General features: G+C 32.3%; 1 protein-coding gene and 1 long non-coding RNA gene across 7 annotated transcripts; both read left to right on the forward strand.

The window, feature by feature from the left end:
• The first annotated feature begins 891 nt into the window (after positions 1-891).
• On the forward strand, positions 892-3,848 carry LOC110710308 (probable serine/threonine-protein kinase tsuA). Of its 6 annotated transcripts, none has more exons than XR_002509147.1 (4): positions 892-1,115; positions 1,339-1,447; positions 1,863-1,911; positions 3,709-3,848. XR_002509147.1 is itself a non-coding variant. In XM_021888588.1 (4 exons), exons 1-4 carry the CDS (start codon positions 952-954, stop codon positions 3,753-3,755), a joined length of 330 nt encoding a protein of 109 aa, XP_021744280.1. In that variant the 5' UTR covers positions 901-951; the 3' UTR covers positions 3,756-3,848. The 6 variants fall into 6 exon arrangements, 3 of the variants coding, with proteins under 3 accessions (XP_021744280.1, XP_021744281.1, XP_021744282.1); XM_021888588.1 differs by lacking the exon at positions 1,339-1,447 and adding an exon at positions 2,411-2,475 and having other exon boundaries at positions 901-1,115; positions 1,863-1,916; XM_021888589.1 differs by lacking the exon at positions 1,339-1,447 and adding an exon at positions 2,411-2,475 and having other exon boundaries at positions 902-1,115.
• Positions 3,849-11,451: 7,603 nt separating this feature from the next.
• Positions 11,452-13,860, forward strand: LOC110710459. Its single transcript, XR_002509163.1, has 2 exons — positions 11,452-12,596; positions 12,690-13,860. It is a non-coding gene; the product is annotated as an uncharacterized LOC110710459 (long non-coding RNA).
• Positions 13,861-16,078: the final 2,218 nt, after the last annotated feature.

The following is a 16,078-nucleotide window of genomic DNA, read 5'->3' on the forward strand; positions in this document are numbered from 1 at the left end:
GTAACCTTAATGATGAAAATATTTTCTTTAATTATGAAACAAGGGAAGTCACATTTTTCTTCACACCTTTTTCTTTTTTCTATTTTTTCCTTTTTACTCCTTTATCCTCACATTTCCATCGTTATTATTAATTTCTCTATAACTTTTCTTGCAAAAACTTTCATATGTGGCTGGCCACACGGTGAGGCCAGCCACATCTTTTTTTAAAAGAATGGTCAAGGTTACTTAGTCAGGGGTTACTCAATTAGTCAGAGGTAGTTACTTACTCGATCTGGGGGTTACTCGGTCAGTCAGGGATTACTTGGTCAGGGTTACTCGGTCGATCAGAGGTTACTCGATTGGTCATGGGTTATTCGGTCGATTAGGTATTACCTGATCAGGGGTTACTCGTGTGTTAGCTAGCCACACACAAAAGTTGCTGCTTTTCTTGATGAAACCAAATAAAAGAAAATTCAAAAAAAAAAAATAAAAAAAAATAAAAAAAAATAACAAAGGAAAAATTGCAATTGTGATTTTCCTTGAAAAATATATTTTCCGTAAAAATTAATCTTTCATTGAACAAATCAAACGGAGTCTTAAGATTTATTAGTAATTTGTTGCCAGTATAAAGTACTCCCTTCGTATCATAATACAATGCCTCTTTTCCTTATTGGTTAAACCAAAATATAATGTCGCTTTTTATTTAAAGGTTGTACTTTTTGACACACATTACCCTCCTTTTGATGAGTTATTAGTTTTTTTTCTTTTTTTTTTTTCGTACTTTTAACATTAATTTCCAACACTATTTCTCATTACCTTTTCAATTATTCTCAAATATATATATACATATATATATATATATATATGAGTTGGATCCCAATAACCTTAAGCTGAAAACTAAAAACATAACATCTTAACCGTAGATTGTTGCTCCATCAAATCTTACGGTCGAGATTTTTTCCCCCAATTTTCATGCAAAATGTCTACAATTTCTCTCTCCTCCTTCATTTACACGTTATTTTCTTCCTCCTCTACCTTCTCTCTCCTAATTTCTGCCAATTTCATGCTACTTCTTCAAATCCAGCTTCAATTACTTTGATATTCAGCAATTTCTTAGCTCTACGATCTACTATCAAGTGCGTTATTCGTATTAATTTGTTTTTTTTAGTAATTTCGCTATTTTAGCTTGATTATGCTTTTTGAAATTTTGTGATTTGATTTTTGCGATTTGATTTATGCGGTTTTCGGATTTGATTTCATGAATTTCGCATGAATTTCAATGTAAATTGTTTATAAACTTGAATAAAACCAAGTCAAATTGAGCGATTTGAGTATAAATTTGGCAAATACAAAACCTAGATTGATCAAGAACAAATCGAAGAAAAATATCCTTTAAATTCACGCTCAATTCTCCGACCTCAATTGCCGGAAATAATTGCTGATGAAGTCTTCATCACAATGCTTGAAGGTTTTTCTCTCAATCTTCCTCTCTAAATAACTTATTTCAAATAATACTCTTGAGCTTTTCTGTAATAGATATTTTGCTGAATTTTTTTTATTAGAATGCTTATTAATATCAATGAAGCACTAGAATTGTATATATGAATCGTGTAAGCCACTTGATTGATTCATTTCAAAGCTTATTTTTAGGTTTTTGTTGATATTTTGTGCTGAATTTTGAACATTAGTTGATGTTGGTTGTTATGTTCGATTTGTGTAAGTAGCTAGATTAATAATTAGGTGAGAGCACTAGAACTGAAGTACCCTGTGATGCTTGACAGATTTCTGCTTGAAGTGAATGAATAGGTTTATGATTGTTTTTGCTAGTCAAATATTCAGGTGAGAGCACTGCATTACTTGCATTCTAACCGAATTATTCACAGGGACATGAAGCCGAAAAATATTCTTATTGGTTCAGGCTCCATTGTTAAGGTCAGGTATTCAGGAGCTATCTGTTTACTTCATTTTTTGTATGATATTTATTACTTTTGGCTCTTTGGCTATCCATAATTTCCACCCTCATTTTCTTTTGGTAATAGTTATATTTATTGTTGAAGAATCATTATTTTCTACGCTTTCATAGTTTATATTTATATTTTCATAATCAAATGGAAATGACTATAACTCCATAGTTGTCCAAATTGAAGACAAAGATTTACTACTTGCTCATAATGTACTTGTTTGGAATGTCTAAGTAATTTTTTGTGCCTTTTATTGTCATTCCATTTCATGTTAAAGGTCAATTGAAAACAATTCATAATTTTATTAGCTGTAAGCATAGGGGTAAGGCTTCAGACATCTAGTCCCTTTACCTTGGGGGTGATCACTTTTGTTTAGGCGATTGGGTAACATTTGATGTTCAGTAATGATTGTATTGCCAATTTCCTTTCTGAACTTTGCATTATCTTATATTTTTTCATCTTTACTCCAGCTTTGTGATTTTGGTTTTGCTCGTGCCATGTCAATTAACCATGTTTTTACTTCACTCCATCAAAGGTCAGCTTTGTGATTTGTTTGCTTTGCTAGTCAGTGGCGGAGCCAGGATTTGTAATCCGGGGGGACAATTTTTAGATGTTTAATAATTGACAATAATTATAAGAAAAAAGAAATTGATCACATAAATTGTTTAATATATATTTGAAATCGCTTATGAGATATGACAATTATTCTTATATGGTGAAAGAGGAGTTGTTAAAAAATTAATTGCATATTAAGAAATTTATTAACCAAATTTTTTTTTTTTATGCTGGTAAACCCCAATTTTAAGGTATGTAATCCTTAATAATCGATAAATATGATTTATCAAATGATAAGCATTTACACAAATTGATAGTAGATGTAAAGGGATTTGGGTTACATTTAAAAAAAAAAATAATAATAAATAAATAAACTTTCTTTGACTAAAAATAAAATTGGAAACTTAGTTCCAAACAAGCTATAAAAAAAATAGAATTTAGGCACACATAATTAGAGAGATAAAAAAATACGGAGACATGTGTTCATTACAAATAGTTTAATAACACATTAGTAATCACTATCAACAAGGCGATACTTGATTAAACAGTTAAATGAGAGTAATTAGAGGTTTGAAGACTTATAATACTTTGTATATATAAATTACATACTATATAATGAAATTTAAAAACCAGTAAAAAAAAAATGGCAAAATCCAAAAACAAGAAAAAGAAGTTAAATAGGAGCACTTTGTATAAACTATAAAATGAAATAAAAATAAAGTCCAAAAATAGCAAAAAGAAACAAAAAAAATGATCGGGTAAAGAATCGAACCTAGGATCAAAGAGAAATACAAGCTTTACTCAAGCCCATCAACCACCAGACCAAATGTTGTCTTTGTTATATAAGGTATACATGTAAGGTATTTATTCTTATTTACAGCATTTATTTAAGCTAACATAAATTAAATTTTTTTTTGGAAAAATGGGGGGACAACCGTCCCCCCTTGTTCCTACATGGCTCCGCCCCTGTTGCTAGTAATCTAATTTCCAAGTTCATTATGGTTGATGCAAATACTTTTTTCTTGTATTTCTGTGGACTTAATTTCTGTTTATGCTCTTCAGATGATTTTCTTTTACATTGTCAAAACCCTTTTTAACTCTCCATCAGGTCCAAAGAATGCAAAAAGAAAAGTAGTTAGACAAGTTGGTCTTTTATTCACAAATTATTTTACTGCTAACACTTTTGCTCACTTTATGCATCTGACTGTTTCAGGTACTCCATTGTACATGGCTCCTGAGCTTGTTCGCGAACAGCCATAGAATCACACAGTTGACTTGTTGTCAAAATTGATATAATTACCTTATTTTTGTATATAGTGATGGAGTGACCTCTGGGTTATATATATATATATATATATATATATATATATATATATATATATATATATATATATATATATATATATATATATAGAAATAGGATCATATGAGACCACACACCTTATGTGAGAACACTATTATATGTGAGGACTCATTATAACCATTGGATCAATTGCATCCAACGGTCACAATACAATCCCGGTTTAAACAAAACCATTTTATTTCAAAACAATTTATGCGTTATTTCTCTCTCCTCCTTCCTCTTTCACGCGCAATTTCTCTTTCCTCATTCAATTTCATCCGGTTTTCTACTCTCTTTCTCTCTGAAATACCATCACAACTTCTCCAATCTTCATCAATTGTTCGTCAATGTAAGTTTATTGTTTATTTTTTTGTTGTTTTTCAATTAATTTTAGGTTACATTCATTGTTTATCTTTGTTTTGATTTTCGTTTTATTTGTGCTAATTTCATCTCACTAATTTTAGGTTACTTTGTGTCGATTATGTTTTAGTTTGTTTTTTTTGTTGATTTTAGTTTTATTTTCGGTTTTTGAGTAATTATCAAGTTCATTTTAGTTTTATTTTTCCTGAATTTAGGTTTTAACATGTATTCTTGTTTTGGTTGTGTATTTTCGAAATTACGTTGTGGTTTTGTTGCGATTTCTGCTCGATTTGTTGCGATTATGTTGCGGTTTTGGTTTGGTTTGGTTGTGAGTACTGTTAAAGCTAGTATAAAGCTTCCTTCGAACATTTAAGGTAATCCAAACACAAAAACCCCTGTTTTACTTGTGAATTCTGATTCGAAAAATTTGCAACAGGAATTGAGGATGCACGTAAACTGTTCGATAAAATGTCTAAGCGAAAAGCTAAATGTTTGGAGCTTTGGACCCCCAAGTTTGGTTTTTTCAATTGATTACAAAAAAAAAAAAAAAAAAAAAAAAATTCTGAATTTTGCTATAATTTGTTCATAGGTAAACATTGCGATTATGTTCTAGTTAGTATATAAAATCCAGTTGATTGTGGGCTTATATTAGTGATTATGAGCTATGTACCTTAAGATTGAGGTGAATGTCATAATATAATTCCAGTATTAGGGAAGTATGTTACTATATACTATTTTATTATCCCCATCCATGATCAATTGCTTTTGGAATTATCTATATATCTTGCTTACAAATTGATTTAAGTTGAACAATTATTGCTTTTTGTATTTTCTAAAAGTAGATAGAAAATTAGTAAAAGTAAACCAATTAGTCTCAAAAGTATTATGTTTATCAATTGTTAAAATTTTATTTAGAAATTATCGACTTTTGTTTCCGGGAACCTTGTACACTTAGAAAGTCTTATTTTTCTAATGAGGCTTCTACAACCAGTTTTGCTCCAACTAGTGCTTCATAAATTCAGATCCTCTTTACAGGTTTTGCTTCAACTAGTTGTGCTTATTATTGTGCTAATGAGAGTCGTATTTATGAAATTGCTACTAGTTGGAACTCTTATTTTGCTATTATTTATAATATGTTGCTTCAGTTTTGCTCTATAATAGTTGGAAGCAAGTGATTTGTCTGGTAGTTCTTTGGAGAATAGTCCTCATAGTTTTAGAGACAATCAAACTCAAGCTAACAGCACAAATGAGGGCAATGAATGTACCAAATGATCCTCAAATTGAGGTCCTTGATGGTGCTCAAGTACAAAATGAGCTTGCAAATGAGATCCTAAATAATGCTCAACAGGATTAGTCTGCAAACGAGATCCTTGTTGGGACTTGTGAACAAAGTGATGTTGAAGGAAATGTTGATGTCGGTCCATCTACTGATGTAAATTAATTGAGAGAAGGTAGTGAATGCACTAATTTACATCAACTGGAAGTTCAAGCTGAAATCACGCTAGAACTCGCCTCATATGGGGAAAATAGATCAGAGACAGTTACTAGTGGGCCTGCTGTAGGTTCTTCAAAAGAAAGCTACTTGCTGATGAATTCTCAGGATCCTTCAAGAGGTGGAAGTGAGGAGCTTACTGATTTAGAAGAAGCCCATGAAATGTCTCATCATTTTAACACTCACAAAGAAGATATTAACTTACTTAGTGAATTAGATGATGAAGTCCTTGTATCTGAAAAGGTAAATGGTCAAAGTATGCGTATATGTGCTTCTTCATTTATTTGTCTTTATAAATCAAGTTTTAATTATCTTATTGTTGGCTTAATAAAGAACAAAAAATTGCCAATATTATTAGCTTGAAGGGAGGCACTATAGGGTGTATTGTAGTTGTTACTACTTGAAATGGCAAAGCCAGGACTACACTCTAGAAAGACGTTGTTTTCATTTTTTGTGTAGCATCAGATGTATATGTAGGTGTCAGCTTAATGAAACTAAATACTAGTAAAAAAAATTTGTTCATTTGTCAAATGAGCAAATAATTTTTTGCTCATTTATCAAATGAGCAAATAATTTTTTGCTAATCTATCAAATGAGCAAAAATGTGCAAATAATTTTTGCTCATTTATCAAATGAGCAAAAAATTCAATGCTCTTTTGTCAAATGAGCAAACTATTTAATGCTCATTTGTCAAATGAGCAAATGATTCTTGCTCATTTTATCAAATTAATGCTCATTTGTGAGTGTGTTTGAATGTTTTAAATACGTTAGCCTACTAGCTCAAGGGTAGAGCATTGTGCAAATGCACAAAAGATGTGGGTTCGAATCCCACGTAGGTTCATTTATGTAATGTGGAGACACAAGTTTGTAGTGTGAGCAAAGAAATGAGCAAACTACACTCAATTGGTCTAGAAACTCGAAAACCTAAAAGGGGTATATTTGGGGATATTAGAGAAAAATAATGGGTTGTTTTGAGGATTTGAGGAAGGTTTTAAATTGATATGCCATGTTTAAACATTACAATTTCAGTTGCATATCCCCTGTTACAAGATTGGAGTTCCTACTCTTATTCCTCCAAGATTATCAAAATGGGGTTGCTGCAAGATTTGAGGCTCATGTAAAGGAATTAGTAGATAATCTAAAAAGTACTTCACTTGAAACTGTAAGAGAAGCTACATTAGAGCTCAGGATTGCAGGCTTAGAGGGTTCTTCAGCATTTGAGAAACCTACAAGCAGCTTATAATGCCAGGCAGGCAGATTGTATACCTGAAATACTGCAAATGTCGTCTGTGATAACTTCTATTTATGAATTAGCTGAGGGATACATACATATTAATTAAGTTCTTCTGAGTGGTTTAATCTTCTGTGGATATATAAAGAAAAAGTATTGAACAAAGCATAGTTGAGCAGAAAAGGAGAGATGATCAAGTTTTTTTTGAAGGTTTTTTTTTATATAGTTATTTATAAATACAGCCTATGTAGGATTCAAACCTACATCATCTATGCATTTGGATAGTGCTCTACCACTTGAGCTAATAGGTTTTTGATATAGATCAACACCCTCTCATAGAAGCAGAGGAAAACAATCACATGTAGAAACTGAAATGCCTCCATTGTTTGCTTCCTCTCTGTTCCGGATGTCCATCCAATCTCTGATTCCAGTCCATAACTTCCTTGAGCCACGGTCCATTAATACTTTCGGAAATCGTCTTCAGAGAATACAAAAGCCACCATAGCTCACAAATTACCCAACACATGCTCACCCAACACAACTACTACTAGGAAGTATTATAAAGTAAATTAGTAACAAGTGAATATGCACCCCATTAAACACACTTACACACACTCTCAATAATTAGAACTGAAATCAGATTCTTAAATAAGAATGTATACGGCCAGGAGCAAACACACACTTACACCTACACTCTTACACTCTCTCTCTCTCTCTCTCACACACACACACAATAATTTCATAATCTAAAATTAGAACTGAAATCAGAACCGCAAGCAGAAAGATGAGGGGGCAGGGGATAGGTTTGTGGAGGGAAGTGGAAGAAGGGAGTGTGGTTGGTGTGCAGGAAACAGACCAAGAAGAAGGGGGTGAGGCTTGTGCACAGGCAATCAGACCAAGGAACTCAATGCTCATTTGTGAAATAAGCAAACAATTCTTTGATCTTTTGTCAAATGAGCAAATAATTGAATGCTCATTTGTCAAATGAGCAAATAACTCAATGCTCATTTGTGAAATTAGCAACTAAGTCTTTGCTCATTTGACAAATGAGCAACTAATTATTTGCTCATTTGATAAATGAGCAACTAACTTATTATCGTTGCTCATCACATATTATCAAAACAAGCAGCTAAAGAAACTTATACATCACATATTATCAAAACAACTTTTGTTTTTAGCACTCATTTTACATGGAAAACATCTAATTCTACCAACTACATTCTCCTTAAGTCGAGAAATCATTTGATCAGCATTTATAGTCCCTTGTTCAATTCCATATGATAGCGTTCCTCAAACGACAAATAATTACCAAGCATTTTCTAACAAGCATTTTATCAAACACCTTGTATGCACTATCACGATATTCAAAACATACTCATTGATAATTACCAATTGTTCAATTAGTTGATCAATCTCTACCCTGACAATGAAATCACCCTTAGGCCCAACCAAGTCTTCGACACCATACTTCTTCCTCCCGCGGACTTGCAAGTCCAGCTCGTCCACAACCTCCTCGATGGTGTCAAGGATCTTGTCTACAGGCACAATTGAAAAGCTTATTGAAAATTTTAATGAAAATCCTAAATTGAGAACACTCAAAGTAAAAAAACCGAGCAAAAATTATAAAGTCAAACTCAGATAACCAAAATTAAGAACATTCATATTCAAAAATTTCCAGAATACTAAAATCGAAATTAAAAAATGTGAAACCCAAATTTTTGTAATCAAAATCGCACAATCCTTGATTTAAAATTCAAATTAAAGCATAGACAACAATGAAAATCAAAATCAAATTAACTTACAGTGCCTTAATAATTGATGCAATTCGAAATTTTCAGAGCAGTAAAATCGAAATTGAAAAGTTGAACAAACCTTGATAATTATCGAGCCTTCAAATTCTTTAATCGAAGTTATTCGTACTTGTGAAGAAGAAGATGAAATCAAAATTGTCAAGCCTTCAAATGGATTAATCATTCGCCATTGATAATTATGGAGCTTGGTTGTGCAGAGAGAAAAAATGAGAAAGTTGAAGCAGTTAAGCGTGCTTTGTCTTTTAATCTCGGCAGTTGAATTTCATATAATCTAATGGCTAGTATTGGTTCTCACATAGATAAAGGTTCTCACATAAAGGGTGGTTCTTACCGGATCCCGACTATATATATATATATATATATATATATATATATATATATATATATATATATATATATATATATATATTCTTTCTCCATATCTAACCCCACATGCACATATTTACTTTTATCATTAGTTTTAAGAAATTCATAAATTTTTATTCCCACTTAAAAACCCAAAGAAACCTTATAATATGAGACGGAAGGAGTATATGAGAACATAGGAGTATTTCCTCATCATTCATCAAGGTAAATTTAGCAATTGTTATCAGTTTTGTCGCACAGTATACTGCTGTCAGCCTTAGATCTCACTGTAAGTTCGCTTCCTGAAATCATTCCCTTTCTCTACATTTACTATACTAGTACAATTATACTTGTACATTTTTTTGTTTAATTTTTAGGAATAATCTTATTTTTCAGCTTAAATATATTAGTTTGATTTTTATTTCTCTTAATATTAATCATATTTGTAGATTGAACCTTTGTCCTCGATTTTACAATTTTTCCTAAGAAATTATAGTGTGTGATTTTGTTTTAATTCTAATTTATATTGTTTTATTGATTGTTGATTTATATGAATATGATTAGGAATACTATTTGTAAAACTTGTAATAGGTTTATAATATTTTGCCCTGTCATATACAATCTTCGCTTCTATTATTAGTTTAGTTTAGTGGTTTTCTGTAAGTTCATATAAAAAAATAGAAATAAAAAAATTCATGATATCATCAACATTGGGTTGATTTTGAATAAATTGAAAAGAAAGAAATTTATAATCAATTAGTATAAAAAAGATCACAATAAATTAAACATATTTGAAGTCTTAAATTCTGTTTAGGGTTCTTTAGAATTTTAGATTAAACCCAATTTGCTTATGAAATTGGGCATAAATTTAGTAAACAATGCAATGTCAAAATTACTTAGGATAGTGAAAGTCAATGAAAGAGGAAATAGAAAATTTTGGGAAATAAAATCTAGCTATATAGTACTTCGTATTTGCTCATTTGCACAATGAAAAAACATGTTTTACTCATCTGCACAAATGATCTGATTTAGCTTTAAAAGAATAAGAGAGAGAACAGAGAAAATTGGTTGGAGTCAAAGAAAGAAGAAACAATTTTTTTGGGGATCTTTGATTTGTCTTTCTATAGATTTGCTCGTTTACACAAACGAGCGATATCCCATTTTGTATGAGTAATTTTATATATAGACAATATTTTGGTGCCGAATTTAACAAAATCTTACATGACTATGTTTGAAATATATTATTACACTGTAGTTAGAACTGAGAATTCATAATCAATTTTCTACCCGAATTCAAAACTCACAACATTTTTGTAATGGAGGTAGTATATGTCAAGGGTCTTGGTGGCTTATGTTGCTACATCCTCCAATTTTGAGCATGTCAATGGCGAATAAGGCTTGAAGTTCTAGATAGCAACTACAGGGGGGGGAGGGAATTGTAGTATAGGTAAAGTAGTAGACTTTTTGCGGAATTTAAACGATGTAAAACTAAAGAGAGAAATGATATGGGTTTTTCTGAATATTCATTATGTAAATCAAACTCTTTCACAAGTGAATAATAAACCCAGTCCAAGTTTCACAATAACGGAATTTGTTCCCAACTCTCTCAGAAGTTTTGACTCTAAAACTTCCTTTACCTCACAAGTTACAACTCTCACCAATACCCCAAGATCCCAATTACAATATGCAATACAAGACCTAATGTACTAGAGAATATAAGAAGTAATTTGGAACTCTCTTCACGCTATTAAATAAATTGCTCACTGGAATATCTTTGCTCAAGAATTCTACCTTGCTGAGATTGATTGCATGATTATTTATAGAGTGCAAGCTTAGTCATTAACTTCCCACCATAAGCACTTACACATGCCATCACTCCCACTAACACATGCTAACATGTTGTGGAGTAAACATGACAAGTGGTGATCATGGGAAGTCTCCTAAGCTTGCTCACCAATCCACAATGATCTCAACAAACTCCTAATTTCTAGGTGTGAAAAACCGGATGGAAGAGTATGATAAAAACGGTTATTTGACTTATTCAAAAAAGATAGTTTGTTTAAAAAATATTTTATAAATTACTTTATTTAAAAGACAATAATATAAAGTAGATATTTTTGTTAAAAAGATAATAACTAAATTAGATTAATTTATTCATTAAAAACGATAGACAAATAAAAAGATAGTAAATTAATTTGATTAATTTATTTATTAAAATATAAAATATCCTTTTTACTATTAAACAAACTTCTTAAAACAGTGTTTATCATATTCCTTCAAAACTAATTCCAATTGAATGTTATTTATTTTAATCTTAATAATAACGTGCCTCACTGAGTTCCAAACCAACTTATATTCCAAGTACTTACAAATAATCTAGAATGTGATTTTGATCGTTGTACTTGCGTGAATGCTACTCCGCATTCCTGAATTTGTGTTCCTACTCCGCAACAATCCTTGTTGCATGAACCTTTCATTTACCAAAGATTTAAAACACACATTAGTCGAGTTTGTTAGTTTGTTCATCAAAACCATAAGAGTCAACAATAAGGCTGATATAATGTGGCCTTCATTTCTTTCAAAAACAGAAACACCATGGCTTTTGTATGCAAATGAAGTTTCTACTGATGAACAGATCCACACTTTTTACTCTTTATCATCCACCTCAACCTGTAATACCGAATCTTACAGTGAAAGCATTCCTCAATTGCGCGGCAAACACATATGTGCCTCATCTTATGGTTGGTTTGTTCTACAGTATAAAGTCCAAGATAACTTGTTCTCTATCTTCAATCTTGAAACTTTGCAGACAATCCCTCCATTAACAGCCACACCAGATAACGACTTCAGTAATGTCAAGTGCGCTCTTTCATCTTCCCCTGACTGTTATGACTGTCTGCTGCTCTTGTTTCATACTGGTGCTTCTGTAATGTTTTTCTGCCACCCTGCACACCCTGATGACAAGTGGTCCTCACAGAAACTTGAGCCTGAATGTGATGCCTTAAAAATAATCCAATTGATTACTGTCAACCGATACATATAAGGTGTTAGCAGAGAAGGAATGTTATTCTATGTGGTGGATGAAATTAAGTCACTCACCTTGGTCCCTTTGCAAATTTTACTACCCGTTATTCACTTGCGATGTCACTGTCACTTTATAAACATGTTGGAATCATGTGGCCGTCATTATAGTGTTTATCTATGCATGGCCATTGGTTCGCGTAAACGACTCATGGCCGTGAAATTTTTGAACTGGACCTGCAGAAGAAGATGTGGGTTGAGGTCAAGTGTCTGGATGGTCGTACCTTTTTAATAGGGCTAGGTAATAATTGCACCTGGTGTTGGGGTAACACAAAAGGAGGAATTGTATATACGTTCTTAAGTGCGGAGATGAACTAGGTACCACAGAAACATTGTTGTATAACCTCCTTAATCAAACTTGTACTATCATACCTTCCTGCACAAGCTTCATTGACATTAGGAGGTTCCTTGCTTGGGTGATTCCCCCAAAACAGCAAAGGTTGGTTAGTGGTGACGATTGCATTCTGCATTTTTTTTAGCTGACTTTATGTTTCTAACTTCTTTATTTATGATCTCCATTTGTTGATGACAGACCTGCTACGTTATTGGCAAAACAAGAGTTTCAAGAGAGTGTCGAAAAGGTATACGAGGTCTCCAATGTAGGAGTTTGTCTTTGCAAAGCCCAAAAGTTACTGCATTACAGTGAAACGCAAGAGGCTTATTCAGTAAGCTTCCTTCTCATGTACTGGAATTAATTTGAAACTGTATGCATTTGTTTGAATACTGGAACTTCCGTGTCAGCTGTAAGATTTTTTATGCAGCATGTCCTGTATCTCAAAGGAGAACATTTCCTTTTTTTATGCTCCTAAAGAATTATGGTGGGTTGTTCACAATAATCGACCCTTGTTGACTTGATTCACGCTCCTGCAGCAACATTCTCCCATCATCTGTTGGTCCATTTACCTTAGAATTCTTTAAAAATGGATGGCTACTCTACGTAGTTGGTAAAGAGTCCATTGAATTCCTCAACCCTTTTACAAGGGTAAGGGGTGTTTATCCGCCTTTTCAACCAATAGAAATTCTCTTTTCTCTTAAGAGTATTGCATTTTCAACCTCTCCGACTTGCCCTGAGTGTGTGACAATTGGAATTTATCATTATGCCTACTTTATATCTTTCATATACCTTCAATCTGGCGATAAGGAATGGAAAACTTTTAGAACTATACAAAGGGATGATATTGAGTTCCGTCCCAATTCAAGCTCTCCCATCTTTCTTGAGGGCGCATTCGATTATTTGAATGTTTGTGGATTTCTTGGAGTATTTGGATTGCAGGGTGGACAACCAACATGGTAAGTTTATCACAGTCCTCCTACTCTTGGTAATAACTTCTACTTGAGTTGTTTAGTTGAGTGCAATGAAGAAATTTACTCAGTATTCATTGGGAAACTTGGGAAGTCGATTCAAGTCTTTAGGTTCGATGACATTGAGAAGAATTGGATTGAAATTGATGATTTGGGAGATCACATTTTGTTTATTAGTCGTGCATCATCTTTTTCCGTAATGACAAGAGATCCTAAGTTGAGAAATAGGATCTATCTCCCAAGGCTTGAAGGCAATAATATTGTCTTCTACTCTCTAAAAAATAGAAAATATCACATCTTGAGCCATGATGATGCTAGTGAAATCGGTGCTTCGATGGAAGATTTACGTTTTACTAAAGAGTCTTATTGGAGTTGTTGGTTATAGTTTTCTTTTTTCATACAACTTGATGTGTTATTTTTTGTACGTTCTTTTCACGTTCTGGCATTTGATAAAATTCATAATCCCTACTTTGACTAGCTTTTGTGATTTATAATTATGATTATAGATAGTCATGTTGGATCTTCCTCACAAACTTTTCTCTCTACTTAGATATGATATCATCTTCTATGCCTTGGGCAGCCAACACCGCCTTAATCAGCTTCTTCTTCATGAACTGAATTTTATATTATTGTCTATAATCAAGCCGTCAGCTTTATGAAAAATAGTGTAGTACTCTACTACTCTTCTTTGCAATAGATTGTGTATAAAATGCTTTACTTTGGTCTTGTTTGACAATGAGAAATTATCTGTTAGCTTAGCTTTTAGCTAATTGTATATTTTATGAGTTAATTCGACTAGCTATCTATATCAGTTGTTTGTGTATATATGTTTGGTAATGTTTAATTTGGCAATTAATTCTTAGCTGATAGCTACTTTATCATGTTAAAAGATCAACAAAGATACATGCATAATTATTTATTATTGGTTTGAGCCAACTTTTATGTTATTCTAAATTAGAATACAAAAAAGGTACCCTAAATTTAAAAGGCTACTCAGGCACAAATCATAAAGACATAAATCATCAAAGCCTATAGGAAATATTGTCTAAAGCTATCCTAAAGGTAAGGTCATTTGTGAACAATTACCCGTTGTTTTTTTTTTTTTTTTTTTTTTTTTTTTTTTTTTTTTTTTTTTTTTTTGGAACTACCCGCTGAATACGTTTGGGTAGCACTATTCATCAACGTTTTCCGTCCAATTAAGACATTACTGTAGCCCACTTTTTCACTTTTCCCACCTAATTAACTCTCCCCAATTACCTTCTCTTCTCCTCTCTCCTCCCTAATTAATTTTCTTCATCAATTAAAACTTGCATCAATCCATTTAAAAAATTTTCATCATCAAGTAACAACCCTCTGCCACTCAAGTATTTCTTCATCAATCCATTTGAAAAATTTGCATCCTCTTCTACGAGATGAACAATTAAACTAATATGCAACCACCGAACATAAGTAGTGAATAATGAAGAATTTTACACGCACTAACCTAGAGAGTTTTGAGAAATCTATAAAGCAAATCAACCAATGGAATCTCATAATAAAATATAGCAAATCTTACATATTACACAATCATCGAACCAAAATGTTACTTATAGCTGAAAACATATATATGCCGTAATTAATTTGGGGTGATTTATTAAAAGTGTAAAAATATGAGTTGAGCATGCAAAATATATCCACTGCATACCAAATAAGATATAGTAAACAAATACTCACCTAACACAATACTCACTCAGTAAAATGTTTCTCCAAGAGGTTTAGACCGTTTAATGTATGTATCATTTCCGTGGATAGTTAATTTATAAGGATAAATATATTGAATACATATCAGTTACAATCTATACTATATATTAAAAGGCGTTTCTAAACAAGTTTAGGTGCCACGTGGCACTTATGCTTTCACTACAAGAAAAATACCTTTTCGTAGCGATTATTTTAATATTTCATATCAATTGTAATTGCTACAAAAATAAATCCCAACGAATGGTTATTCGATACAATATCCGCCGTTACCATAGCCTTTAGTAGTGTTTTTCACTTTCGCTTGGATGATCCTCATTAATCGATACGGAAAACTACATTCAATCATGGTGATTATTTTAGCGATTATAATCGCTACAAATGTTGAACTCATTTTCTACCAAAAAAAAAAAAAAAATCCCTACGTATGCTCTATACAAGATTCGAACATGCAACCTCAAGCTATAATATTAAATGTTTTTCCAATAAGCTATGTCATATTTTATGTTCTCTTTGTCAAACAAAATTGTAAACTTTAGTGTAAAAAAGGCTTTTCGTATCAATTTTTGGGTTTTAGTGGCGATTGTAAATGATACACTTTTCCATAATTTTATAAATGTGCAGAATAAAGGTGAATAAATATTATTATGTTTTTCGTATCGATTTCATATGGGTTTAATATGTCTTACGAGCAGAGACTTACTGACGTAGTATACTGGCAGTTATTGCCCCTGATCTTCTCTTTCCAGGACGACACTTACCGATATTGTGATGACTGCTAGGTACAACTCTAGTTTCTCGTGCTCTTTACGCTTTGATAGTAGTGGGGGTGTCATCAGATATGTCTTTAAGTCTTGTAACGCCTTTTCATGCTGCTCGGTC

Source organism: Chenopodium quinoa, unplaced genomic scaffold (assembly GCF_001683475.1).
Source record: "Chenopodium quinoa cultivar QQ74 unplaced genomic scaffold, ASM168347v1, whole genome shotgun sequence".
NCBI lineage: Eukaryota > Viridiplantae > Streptophyta > Magnoliopsida > Caryophyllales > Amaranthaceae > Chenopodium > Chenopodium quinoa.